This window comes from Schistosoma mansoni, chromosome 5, assembly GCF_000237925.1.
Source record: "Schistosoma mansoni strain Puerto Rico chromosome 5, complete genome".
NCBI classification, from domain to species: Eukaryota; Metazoa; Platyhelminthes; class Trematoda; order Strigeidida; family Schistosomatidae; genus Schistosoma; species Schistosoma mansoni.
This window is the reverse complement of record NC_031499.1, coordinates 3,916,037-3,929,308: the sequence shown is the minus strand read 5'-3', so window position 1 is coordinate 3,929,308 and position 13,272 is coordinate 3,916,037. Positions and strand designations below refer to the sequence as shown.

Below are 13,272 nucleotides of genomic sequence, written 5' to 3'. Positions count from 1 at the left end.
ACCTTTACGTCTTACTGAATGTACCTACTAAGTTCATATTCATATTCAATACTTCGGATCAACAAAAATGAACAAAAACTACTGTGATAGCATAATTCACAACATAATCTAACTTCTTAACAAAAATTGTATTGTGATTTGACTATTTCACTGACTATATAAGTGTAAATATGACTGTTATTCCGTCCTACAATGCACTTAGTTGACATAAAAACGTGGAGTGTATCCCCAATGAAAGGGATAACACACCTTTTCTAAAATACAGTCTTGAAAACAAAGATGACAGGTTACCACATGCAAAAAAAAGCAAATCAAAGCGTTACATATAATCATCATATCACATGCATTACAATAATGTATTACATACTGACTGAGACTATTTATATAACTGCATTCAATACCAGTCCACGAGCCAATTTAAGGCTACGACAAGTCGTTTTTGTACCCATAAGGGGGGTAGGTATAAATTTATGAATAACCAAGGCTTCTATACATCTGAGAATACGTTCTAAACAATTTCTATGGCAAATATGTGCTTTATAAGCAAAGACGGATAGTGGCTAGCAGTAGAACCCAGGACGCGCGTTTCGTCTTATTCAGGAATCGTCAGCTGGATGCACCTGCATCTCAGATTTGATCCATCTTTGCTTACAATGCTTGTGAATTAAGGCTATATCAAAGCAATACACACAGTATGCACATATGCCAGTTACAGTCCTAAACATCAATAGGAAGATTCAAACAAACAATACAAAGTGAATTCAAATATATACTTTGTTATCGATTGTGTGAGACTCTTCAGCAGTCCTGTGTTCGAATCTCGCGAGGCGGGATCGTGGATGCTCACTGCTGAGGAGTCTCACAATAGGACGAAATGGCCGTCCTGTGCTTCCAGGTTTTCCATGGTGATCTGACTTCAATTGACTCATGATTTCAACTATCTATTAAAATTTCCCTTTAAATTGAACATTGTGATCAATGTTCAAGGAGTTAATTCATAAGATAAGGAATATCATCAATAAATTGACAAGAATTATGCCACAATTTTTGAATGATTCGGATTCAAAGACAGGATTGTAGGAGACTAGCTCAATGCAAAACGTGGTCTAACTTGATAATGTAGATTAACAAAGAACAAATAGCGACACTTCAACAATAATAACACCATGTTAGGAAGAAGGATGAAAAGGAAACTTTATGAGGACACTTTTTTGTAATAAGTTAAAACGATTAAATCAGCATATAAACATTTGGTGTGCATTGTCACATTTCAATGGTCACTGAATTGTGAAATGTTATAATAAATTGGAGTGGAATGTACGAATTCCTGTGGCTTCTGCCATGTGAAGGAGACGGGAGCGAACTCCGTTGGGAAATGATGGAGGTATACGATAGATCACTTGAAATGATTTCAATTTATCTACAATATGATCACTATCAATTACAGAAGAAATTCGTAACCCCCCTATCCCTTCCATAGCCGGACATAACAAATGTTATAATAATACTTGTTATTCCAGCAACACTAACAGGTCATAATATTTCTGATGTTTAACCCTAATAAATTGTAAAAATCCATATATAATTAGGATGTTATTGGTCTAATTATCTTCCCTTCTTCATATACCTAAATAGTTCGCATTCTTCATGTACCGTCAATAATGGAATATCTAGTCTTTACATTTAATAGATAATATGAAAACGTTTCATCTCAACAAGTTACAATCTGATAGGTGATACTTTTAAAATATACACAGTAGCCATCTTCCGTTACAACTGTTTGACTTCAGAGAAAATTGATTCACACAAAGATAATCACACAAGATAATCAATCATATAAAAACTGAGGGATTATTAATGACTTGAATCAGCAGACACCAGAGATATTCAGTGTTACAAAGCATATAAGTTTCCGTGTATTTCCATATCTGTTGAATAATTGGAGGTAGTTGGTATATAACCCATGATATAGGTTTCATTCTGACTGTCACTTTCAAACATGATGTAACTGTAATCTTAAGTGAAATGACACTCTCGGTAGAATATGAACCAATATCACTTAGCTTCAGAGTCTGGAGTGCTATCACGAAGCTATTTGAACGGCGGTTGACCTCTTGTGTCACTGAGATTCTTACAATCGATTGATCATTAGGAAGTGATCAGCGTCATCTATGTCTACTCAGTTAAGTGTTAATTAAATAAGATCTGTCATAGTGCGACGTACCCAATAGTCTAAGTGACTTGGCCTGTATGTGAACTGTGTTGAAATGTTATGTCCTACCGGAGGTCAGTTATGGTTCGAACAGCTCAGTGGTCAAAACTCAGACTTTAGATTTGGACGACATGGGTTTGAATCTCACAGAGAGTATCATTACCTTAAATGAAATCAACCTCCATAAAACATCTCCAACTAAAGAATATGGGAATAATCAAGACAATACAAATGAATAAGTCTACTGATAGTCGTACTGTAGATCATTGGCAAAAAATGATATTTCACTAAAAAGCTATGTGATTTAAACCAAATGGATGTCCCATTAAATATGTCATTTGTGTATTGTGTAAACATCATTGACTTATACACTTTTGATTCACCACAAACATAAGCTCTAAACCGGAAGTTAACTATACTACTATGAAATAATTACAATGGTAATATGATAACAAAAACTTGAGGATTTCATGTTAAATTTTCAGTTGATTGCGGGATTTAAATTCAGATAACCAACAACAAAAATGTCAACATGGATGATAATTTACTGTAAGCTAACTCACTTTTCATTGGCTGATATCAGGTCACAACATTTTAAGATTTACAATAATTGGAATTCCTGATTGAGACCATGAATTGATCAGGGTTATATCACATTGAAAATATGGAAGCACTGGACGGCTGTTTCTTCCTAGTACGAGACTCCTAAGAAGTGCGCATTCAAGATCCCTCACAAGGAACTCGAACACAGGATCTTTAGTCTTGCACGCGAACGCTCAAACTTTAGACCACTGAGCCTGTGTCCGACGATGTTAATATCTCAATTCAACCAATCCACGGAATTGCGCTACCATCTCCCATTGTCTTCAGTGGGTAATTGCCTCACACTCGACAAGAATTAGCTTCACTGGACATGTCTGCTGAGGAGTCCCATACCTGGATGAAAGTGTTGTCCAGTGATTTTAGGTTTTCAGTGGTGGTCTGACATTGATCGATTCACAATCTCAACCAAAAACTCGACAATTTCCGAAATCCCATAATGATAACTGGGATTTCTCTTACCTTTGAAACAATCATATGATGGATAAGCATTTACGAAGTGCACAAACATGAATAAAATCATTTACAGTTTGTGTAATTAATTTGTAATTCCCTCAACAATCAGTAAGAGCCACTTATATAATAAAGTCAAGTAAGTACATGTAGCAATAATAAACTGTAATTTTATGCGTTATTCTGTAAGATTGCTTAACTTTCATTGAATGTGTTGAGAATGAAATTTTCCTCACTAGATTACTTTACCACCGTATATAACACATGGTAGCACGAAGACAGTGAATTAAAAACATCGTATGATGTGATATCTAGGTTGAAGTGATCTGCCACGTTTCTAATGTTCAAGCATAATGTTGAATCCAACACTAACAGCTAATTTCTGTTCATTTAGCGAGTGTATGAGATTTTATTACAAGCCTTAATTTTTACTGTACCTATGTTTTTCATCTGCCTTACTGAGATGCACTACACTGACGTGCTCACAACAGTCACTGCAGATCACTCTGAATTCTTAGACTGGAATCTTCAATGGTAGTTATGATAAATCTTCTAATTCAACTCTAAATTCGGTTTCCTAAGCTCTTGTATTAACTCCCAGGCTAAATCTACACAGCAACCTGAACACGAGAGAAAATGTGTGAAATATGGAAGAAACGCTTTACTCCAAGGTTCTTTTATGCACAGAAAATCTATGGTATTTATAGCACTTTAGATGGCCTCGAGTTTCCGGAAAATTCTGGAACTCTACTACACATAGTAGCAGCATAGGTAATCATACAATCAGAAACGCAACATGTGACTTTTCACTTTCTAGATGTTTCTGTCAAAACTTCTGTTGAATGCTGATTAGATGAGATGTTTCTCAGGATTTTCAGAGCCTTTTTTGGCCTTTTTCATGGTATTTTCTGGAGCTCCCCAAAAAGTTACACTTCAATATGCAATGTTTATACGCGCAATGTGCAGGAAAAGTCCTCACGAGTTCTGAGCACTAAACATCACTTGAATATTTAAAGTGTGGTAGATAACTTCAGCCATCGATGACTGAACAATTAACAAGGGACCTACTTCACTTTTGTGTTTTATTCTCTTTTTTTAGACTGATGAATTATTTCATCATCCATCTTTAGGTGTGAATATGAGTCTAGTTGTACAAGATATAATATGGGTTAGTGAAGCTGAAGTAAGTTGATGATTTTTCTTTTAGTGAATAAAGATTTATTAATATTGAACGACTGAATAAATTTACGGAGAAGAACTGAAGGGAAAAGTTTCTTTACGATAATATACTTCGCTGAAACTGTACCACTGTATTTATAGTTGACTAACAGAAATATTAGTCTATAGAAAAATGCTCTAAACTGGGTCTGACTAAATCAGCTGATACACTAGTATTCAAAGTTTCACCAACTAATCTCGAATTAGATATTCATAATGTGACATCGTACACAGAAACGACCATACAATGTGAAGTGGCAGTTTACAACATAAACCATTTAATTTTATATGTGACACAACTGTATTTCTGTCTACACTCACTAGACACTCACAGATTAGCTTGATGGGCTTAATATATACAGATTATATCACATATTCGTAAATCCCAAGTATCATGAGGAAGTTGTGCAATGGTTTAAAAATAGGATAAAAACAACAGGATGGAAAAGGTTTAAGGAACCAATAGTATTAGTAGTGGCAGCCATAATAATAATAATAATAATAATAGTAATAATAATAATAATGACAATAGACAAATAGCATAATCTCATTAACAACTTGGGCAGAAACACACCTAAGTTTCGGTCAATCAAGTGTTCTGATGAGAGTCTGGAAGTAGTGGTAAGAGATAGTTGGTGCTGGTAGATCAGTGCGTTAGTCGCTTAAATGTGTTGTATGAAATTAGACATTTGATCGAACGGTCAAACGAATTTTCCTCTATCACATTGTCTACCTACTGAATTAGAGATATATCAGTAGTGCATGATGTAGTAGTGATGAAGACGAGTTGGTGTAGCATGCTTGTATGCCTCAATATTGTTTGTTTCGATATGTTTGTGCAGATATTCAGGTTGTATTTGTGGCTGTAGGAGAGAAAGTGCTTATTTTTCTCTTCATTCTCTTCATTGTGTTCATTATGTTGATTCTGTTCATGATGTTCATGCTGTTTGTTCTCAAATACACTACTTAGGATTGTTCTCGGCATAGTCCGGTAATCCGTGTATTCTGTCTGGTTGGGTGAATTGATAATCTTATCCGTCTTTTCACCTCATCATCATGCATTACAGACCAAACACACAACCTACTCACCTCACTTTACTAAATCATCTTACTGTTAGCAACTAACTACATTCATTTCTACTAGAATCAACTTATAAATAACACCTATTCATCCATGCCACCAGAGAATTTAGTTCATCCCATAATATTATCTCATCTGATATCAAGTGCAATGGTCTCCGGATCTTAATATCATCTATAAAGATTATAACAGATGACTTTGTTACAGTTAGTAAGTCATTTACATGAAATAAGAAGAGAAGACCGAAGATTATACCTTAGGGACCGCAGTTACCATAGATCAAGCTCCGTATGACCGTGCCCTCTGTCTGTAATCACTGAGAAATTTAATTTTCCAGTTTATGATTTCACTATAGATTCCAAAACTTCCTATTTTAAATTTGAATCCCAGATGAGACACCTTATCAAATGCTTCACTTAGATCGATGAAAATCGTATCACCTGGAAAAATCATATCTTTCACTGTAGTTCAACCTTCACTTCAAATGAGAAAATTCGTCAAGCATGAAAGGCCTTTCCTAAAACCATGCTGTTCCCTGGTTAGCCATCCGAATAATCCTTTCCATTAGTTTGACGTCTATACTAGTTAGACTAAAAAGTCAACAGTTACTACCGAAGTTTTCACTCACCGAATTTACTGATTAATTTATCCTTACAGTTTATTGGCAGCTTAGACTGTCTTAAAGACACATCACACATGATTGCCAAATATACAGCAATTATATCCTCCAAGGCCTTCATAATCCTAGAATGAATATCGTCAGGATCACTGGATTTATATGCCTTGAAATGCTGAAGTAATCCTAAGACAGTTCCTTTCTCAATAACCCCAGGATCTATTGACAAGCCATCACTCTTATAATCAATCGTTGGTTTTTAACCATCGTCGGTAGAGAACACTACAAAAGTATTCTGATAACGCTTCAGCTTTTTTAACACCATTTCTTGCTAATATCATTGGACTTTCTCTAACCAAACGAAGTGGGACCCCATCACTTCTCTGAAATCGCCTCTTCATATAGGAAAACAACCTTTTCGGACTACCTTCACAATCCCTAAACAAATGTGTTTCAGGTGAAAATCTAGACTTATTCACCAGCGCTTTGCATGCGTTCGTGGCCTTACAATAAGTGGATTTGTACTGCTCAGAGTTTACGTTTAAGCAGTTCCTTGACCTCTTTAGTTATCTATTGTGGACAGTTATTTTGTGTCTATTTATTTATTTTAACACATAAACATTGGTACAAGGGGGACACCAAATATATATGCACCACAGTTATTAGGTCTATATGGTACTCAGCGGGGTTTTTGGGGAAGCTAGATCCTCAGAAATCACTTGGTAAATGTCTTTTTTTTGTAATTTTCGGGGAGGGAATTTGAATTTCTTGGTTTTGCGCCAAAAGCGCCTATTTTTACCTTCAGATAGTATTTCCCACTCGAAAGGAGCCCAAATGTCGTTAGTCGGTTGCTTCTTTTAATATGATATTTTGTGACGTTTCCCATGGACATTTTTTATGTTGTGTGTATACCCTTGATTTGTGTGCTTGTTGCTGTTCGTGTTTCCTTCCCCTCATCTGAACCAGGTCTTCTCCTTCTCGTTAGCGAGGTTGGGACGCATCGTGATAGTTAGCTTCTCTTGTCACTGTGTCTCTGATCCTTCGTACCGTCCGCCAATTTAGGTGATAGTGTAATGTTTTCAAACAGAGAAAGTGTTTAAATGGGGACGTAACTTAGCTAACTGTACCTTTAAATATATAGACCATGCCACTTAAATTGTTGCGCCTGTATTTGCTGCCCTGGGAAATGAAGGATTTTATTCAGAAGAATTATGACACCTAATGGTGTAAGCCGAGATTCTTCGGAAGTCATGACGACGATTTACCTTCTAACAACCAGAGCAACAGTTAATATAGGTACATTGAATGTTAGGGCGATGTAGGAGACCGGAAGAACCAATCAAATAGCTACGGAAATGAGGAAATACAAATTGGCAGTTCTCGGAATAAGTAAAACAAACTGAAAATGTTAGATTCGGGGAGATGCTGTTGTATTCTGGTTATGAAGAAAACATGCCATCCAAAGAAGTATGTAAAACACTTATATTGATGAGAATCTCTTGGATGAAGAAGCTCCGAAAGAAATGGAAGCTTATACATATTTGAGAAGCATCATTTTTAAAGGAGAGGGATTTGATGTAAATGTGAAGGAATGGATTTGAAAAGCATGGATACCATTCTACAACTAAAGAACACATGAAACTCAAAACAACTGTCAACCAATATCAAAGTCAGAATCCTCAATACAAACGTCAAGATAGTTCTGCTGTATGGAACGGAGACTTGGAGAACCATTACAACCATCATCAGAGGGTTACAGGTATTTATAAACAATTGCCTGAACAATATACTAAATATCCGTTGACCGGATACGATCAATAGCAACGTACTTTGGCAGAACACAAAGCAGCTTTCAACTGTAGGGGAAATTTGGAAACGATGCTGAAGATGTATAAGACAATGTCTGAAGGGATCATCTAATTGCATCACAAGGTAAAACATGACTTGAAATCCTCAAGTCGAAAGGAGAAGAAGCAGAATAGATAACACATAGTGTTGGGAACTGTTGTCAGACATCGAAAGTATTCGTAGCACTTGGAAACAACGATAAAGGGGAGTCCGTTGGAGAATCCTGGTTAGCGGCCTATTCTACACTAGGGGTAACAAGCGTAAGTACGTAAGTAAGTAAGTGTTCAATATATTGAAGAAAGTGAATTCAACCACAAAATACAACACTTTCTCGTTTTTCTATAGTTCTCCCCTTAACACTGGTTCAGTTTGAAAACTATCTCTAGAGAGATAAAGCTGAATTCTCATGAAACATTAAGTGTATTTTATGCTTTACATGTAAAGTTTATGGTTGAATACGAATGAGTGAAATCTTTCGAGTAGAATATTTCTTAATCAGTGCTTATTGAATGGAAAGAAGCATATGCTAAACAGTGTTGCCATGACTAAACTATAGTTTTCACATAAAACAAGGTTAAACAGATTCAAATGCGATTAATGAAATCTTTATTTGAAAATGCAACTCACTGAAATCAGTTGACAAACTACTTCTAATTCAAACATCAATGAACATCCCCATCTTGGCTTGTAATTGTCTAGGTTCTTCAAGTCATTATACTAATTCATTAGTGAAGTGAAGGTTACGAGTTCAATTCTATAGAAGATCCAAATGGATGTCTTTTGAAATGGAGTTTTATCGAATCACAAGCTAAGATAAATTAATAAGTTGAAAAAACCTATTTATATTTCGTATGAGCATTAGCATTTTCATAGTTGAAATCGTGAGTCAATTGGAGCTAGACCACTAGGGAAAACCTGGAAGCACTGGACGGCCATTTCGTCCTATTGTGGGACTCCTCAGTAGTGCTCATCCACGACCTCGCCTCGCGAGATTCGAAAACTATGAAAATACTAAATCTCCACAAAACCCCTTCTGATAATAACATTAGCATTTGCTTACACTGTATTCTTTCCAAAATTTTAGTCGAATGAACTTCTGTGGGGTGTATCGCTAATTCGTTCTGTCCACAGATTTTGTAACTGGGCTTTAACTCATCATTATGTTCGCTATAACTATGATCATGCCTTATTTTTATCAAGAAATATTGTACAAGCAGCCGGTATGTAAAGTAAACTAGTCATATTTTTGATTATGTTTATGATAATTTAATTGTCAATTGATTATTAGATGATGATGAGATGAATATTACATTAAATGTTAACATTGAACAGGCATATTCACAATTCACTGATTACTAATCGATAAGTAACTAATTGTAGGTACCTTAGTCTAACTGGAGGTCAATCGCGGTTCGTATGGTTCAGTAATAATTTTCCAGTCAATGAAAGTGGGTGGTTCGGGCTTGAATCCATCAGAGGGAATGAGCTCCCAAAAGATTCCAGACACGACTTGTTGACTTGTAGGAACTAGCACAAAGCGCAGATAAAGCAAGATTTCCTCCTGACCACCTACAGCCATCTAACAAAGGTTTTTTTAGTTGAAGACTGTGATGGTGGCTTATTGTACAAGATCATCGAAGAAACTCATGTCTTCTAAAATGTTTAAGCACATGCCATTCTGGCTTATGGACATAGATCCTTGCAACCAGGAGGTAGTGAATTGATTATGCAATATAAGACTGCTGTCGCCTAGTCATGTGACACTCGTACACAATTATCCAAGACCTAGAAAAGCAGCTTTTTGACAGAAGTCTAAAGAGGATAGTAAGAGAAACCGAAAAAGGGGTGAATTTTAAATCCAAGTGGTAACTAATATTCAACGTAGATGGATGTGTCTGTTTTTAAACATTGACCAATCACAGATCAGTCTAACTTGACATATCACGTAATAATTTGAGACAAATAATTTGAAGTGGATAAGCGTGAGGATATTGTCTTTGATTATACGTCCATCCTGTAATGGTAGCGTAATAAACATTACTTTAGAAATAGTACAGACAATGGATTATTAAGAACATTCCTGTTACCATTCCTGTAACTTGGTAACCACGCCAATGAATTGGTGGAAGAGATTTGTGACTCAAGTGGATTGTTTCGGTGGCGTTTCGTTCTCTGAGGTGGATGGTTTAATCGTGAAGTTTTCATTGTTCTCTTGAACAACATCGTCAGCATAAACAGATATTTGAATTTCTCCATATATGACTAACGGCTTGTCTTGTCAATCTTGATCTTGATTATTTATTGTTAACCTTTAATATGTCATAGTCTGCAAACAGTTTTGACTTCCGCTTCCTTTAACCTGATTCTTGCTCCACAATGGTGGACGTACATTCGACTGGAAAAATGTTGAAATCTTGGATACAGGGAATATCAAGAGTACGAGAGAATTTTTAGAATTGTGGTATTCAGTTCAATCAGCAAATAGCAAATACATCGAAATCCATACAACTTATCAACTAATCAGAAAAGTCATGAACAAATATAGGACCAAAAATCAGATTCGAACGTATACTTTAATAGTTCACGGTTAATTACTTACACCGCAACATTCAGAGCTCCTCAATGGTATTACAAAATAATACTGTTAATAATACTTTGAATGCTTAAAATAGGATTCTTTAAATTGCTTAAAACTTGTCACGCCAGTGTAGCATACGGATTTGTTTATTCATATCTAAGGATAAAAGCTGCTTATTTGTTAAGACTGATTTCTTGGATCTTTATTTATTCTCCAATACCCATAACTGAAGTTGCAGGCACTTTACAGTACAATACTATTTAGACTATCATTAAGACTTTTTTTAGCGAATCTAAGTCCTATACATAGGGATTATAAATAAATTCTAAAAACATTCATTCTCTATAGTTTCAAAAGCCAACATATCACGAGTATTCAGGGCTTGATAACGCTTTTGTCCGTAACACCTTTATAATTGGAAGATCCTAAACCCAGTCAAATCGGAAGTCAGAAATAAAAGAGTTCAAAGATATACTTGGAAGGAGGTCAGTATGTCGAGAACTAACTGATCTAAGCTGGTTAATTGTTGCGATGTGTGCGTAGTACGGCGTATTCAATCATGGTTTGATGCGTACGGGTGACCGAGCACCTTCAACTAGAGTGTATCGAGTAAAATCAATGAGATCAACATCAATGTTGATGACCTACAGGACTATTTATTTTATGGATTTGTTTATCTCCACAGAAGTAATATAGTCTGATTAACTGGATTTGAATTCCTTCAGTTGAGCTAGAAGAATCAGTAGTTAATAAGATTTTAATTTTTCTTCCATCATTTAACACTACATCTACTTCCCACTTGAGTGTAATGATGATAGACAAGTTACCGTCAAACTGATTGATTGTAGTCTAATAATGTCTAAAAGTATCTTCAGATGAGATGACAGAAGTACTTTAAATCTTTGTAATAAACACATTGTGCATAATAGAATCCATTAATAATTAATAAATAATAAAATAGTGAATTATAACATGACCATAATTACTCTTTACATGTATTAACCATAGTATAACCATTCGTTGAACTGAGTTCCTATCTAAGCTGACATTAGTATTAGGGAAAATCATAACAAGTTTATGGAGACGAATTATTAGTCTATAAAATTGATATGTAAATAAGCAGAGGAGTACTTTAGGTATACTGATGTATATTGTCGCTGGAAAGAAAATCACAGGATTGTGATAGATTTTGAATTACCTAACAGTTAAAGTATGGTGTGTTCTGTTGATGTCGACAGATATAAGTAGTATGCATCATCAATCGAAAGTGGACTACCTGGAGGCAGAAGGTTGAGAAAATCGAAGAGAAGAGAACGAAAACAGAGAGTGATTGGTATGGAAACGAAGGAACAATAAAGTCTGAGACAGTTGATGGATATTCTGCAAATGAAGTATTATTGTATGGTTCACAGATTTTACCAAGATATTCTGTAATGTTGTAATAAAATACATTTGGTTCTCGTTCACTATAAAGTACTATTTTGGAGGTGGAATTTATTTCTAAATAATCATTTATTGAGGTATAAATCAGTTCAGTTGTTAAACCTAAAAAGGATATTGTATAATATTTCACCACTACATATTATATCATGAATCACTTATAAATTGTATTGTTTATTGATACCATTTTTCTCATTAGGTATATCTCCACTAAGTCAAATGTGCCGTATGCAGTATTCTTGTACATTAGCAGAGGATAGTGGATTTTTTTCAGCTTATCCGATTGCACATGAAATTATGCACAGGTAATTTGAGTTGAAACATTTATTTCCATAAATTTAGTTTTAAAATTACTTCATTCCTATGACTGAGAGTTTTGAGTTCGATTCCCGATAGTGAGAATATGGATGCTCACTGATGATCAGTTCCGTACTAACATGAAACTGATGTCCAATATTTCCAGGTTTTTTAATGGTTGTCTGTTAGGATATTCACAAGAATATCCCAAAAATTATCTCGAATGTAAATGGTATGTTTTCAGACTCTTCACATAATTCGCATGTTATTTCCTATTGGCCATTATTTACAGTGTCCTAACTATGACTTTCATGTGTCGTTTCCCTATTGGTCAATTTTGAGTCGTCCTAATTATAACCTTCACGTGTCCTTCCTTTCCATTGGTTACTGTTAATAGTCATCGTAACTGTATAAATATGCCTTGTCTGTAAACCATTTTTGTTCTGCTGCTGACCCCATAAACAATTCTTATTTAACGGCTGTGTTCTGATTTATTGGAGTTGGGGAACAGTATTGGGGTCGAACTAGGATATCTGAATTTGGTCAATCGGTAGAATTTCGCGTAGTCCTATCATACCCACGTTATATTTCGCATTATAACAATTTGGCGACGGAGATTTTGCAAACAAGTTGCTGACTAGCTATGGATCCAGTTAAATTAGAAGAATTGTTCAAGCAACAGCTGAAGCTGATGGAGATGCTTACTCAGACGCAGATCTCTTCTCGAGTCTCATGTACACCAACAATCCCTCAATCAGTCGACGGTATTACCAGTAGTATTTCAGAGTTTCTTTATGATCCTGATGCCAATATTACATTTGATACCTGGTTCAGACGTTATGAAGATCTTTTTAAAGTCGACCTTGCTGACAGAGATGATTCGTGGAAGGTGCGTCTTCTCCTTCGAAAACTTGGTCCATCAGAGCTTG

General features: G+C 35.5%; 1 protein-coding gene across 1 annotated transcript in view; it reads left to right on the top strand.

Annotated features, from left to right (window-relative positions):
* The window catches only part of Smp_146730 (ADAMTS14 peptidase (M12 family)), a gene marked incomplete at its 5' end in the record, with an annotated part of 40,029 nt that overhangs the window by 6,244 nt on the left and 20,513 nt on the right, over positions 1 to 13,272 (top strand). Inside the window, 3 exons of the mRNA XM_018797674.1 lie at positions 4,365 to 4,448; positions 5,551 to 5,596; positions 12,246 to 12,351. Of these exons, the coding sequence (XP_018652693.1) occupies positions 4,365 to 4,448; positions 5,551 to 5,596; positions 12,246 to 12,351 (236 nt within the window). The remainder of the gene's footprint in view (positions 1 to 4,364; positions 4,449 to 5,550; positions 5,597 to 12,245; positions 12,352 to 13,272) is intronic.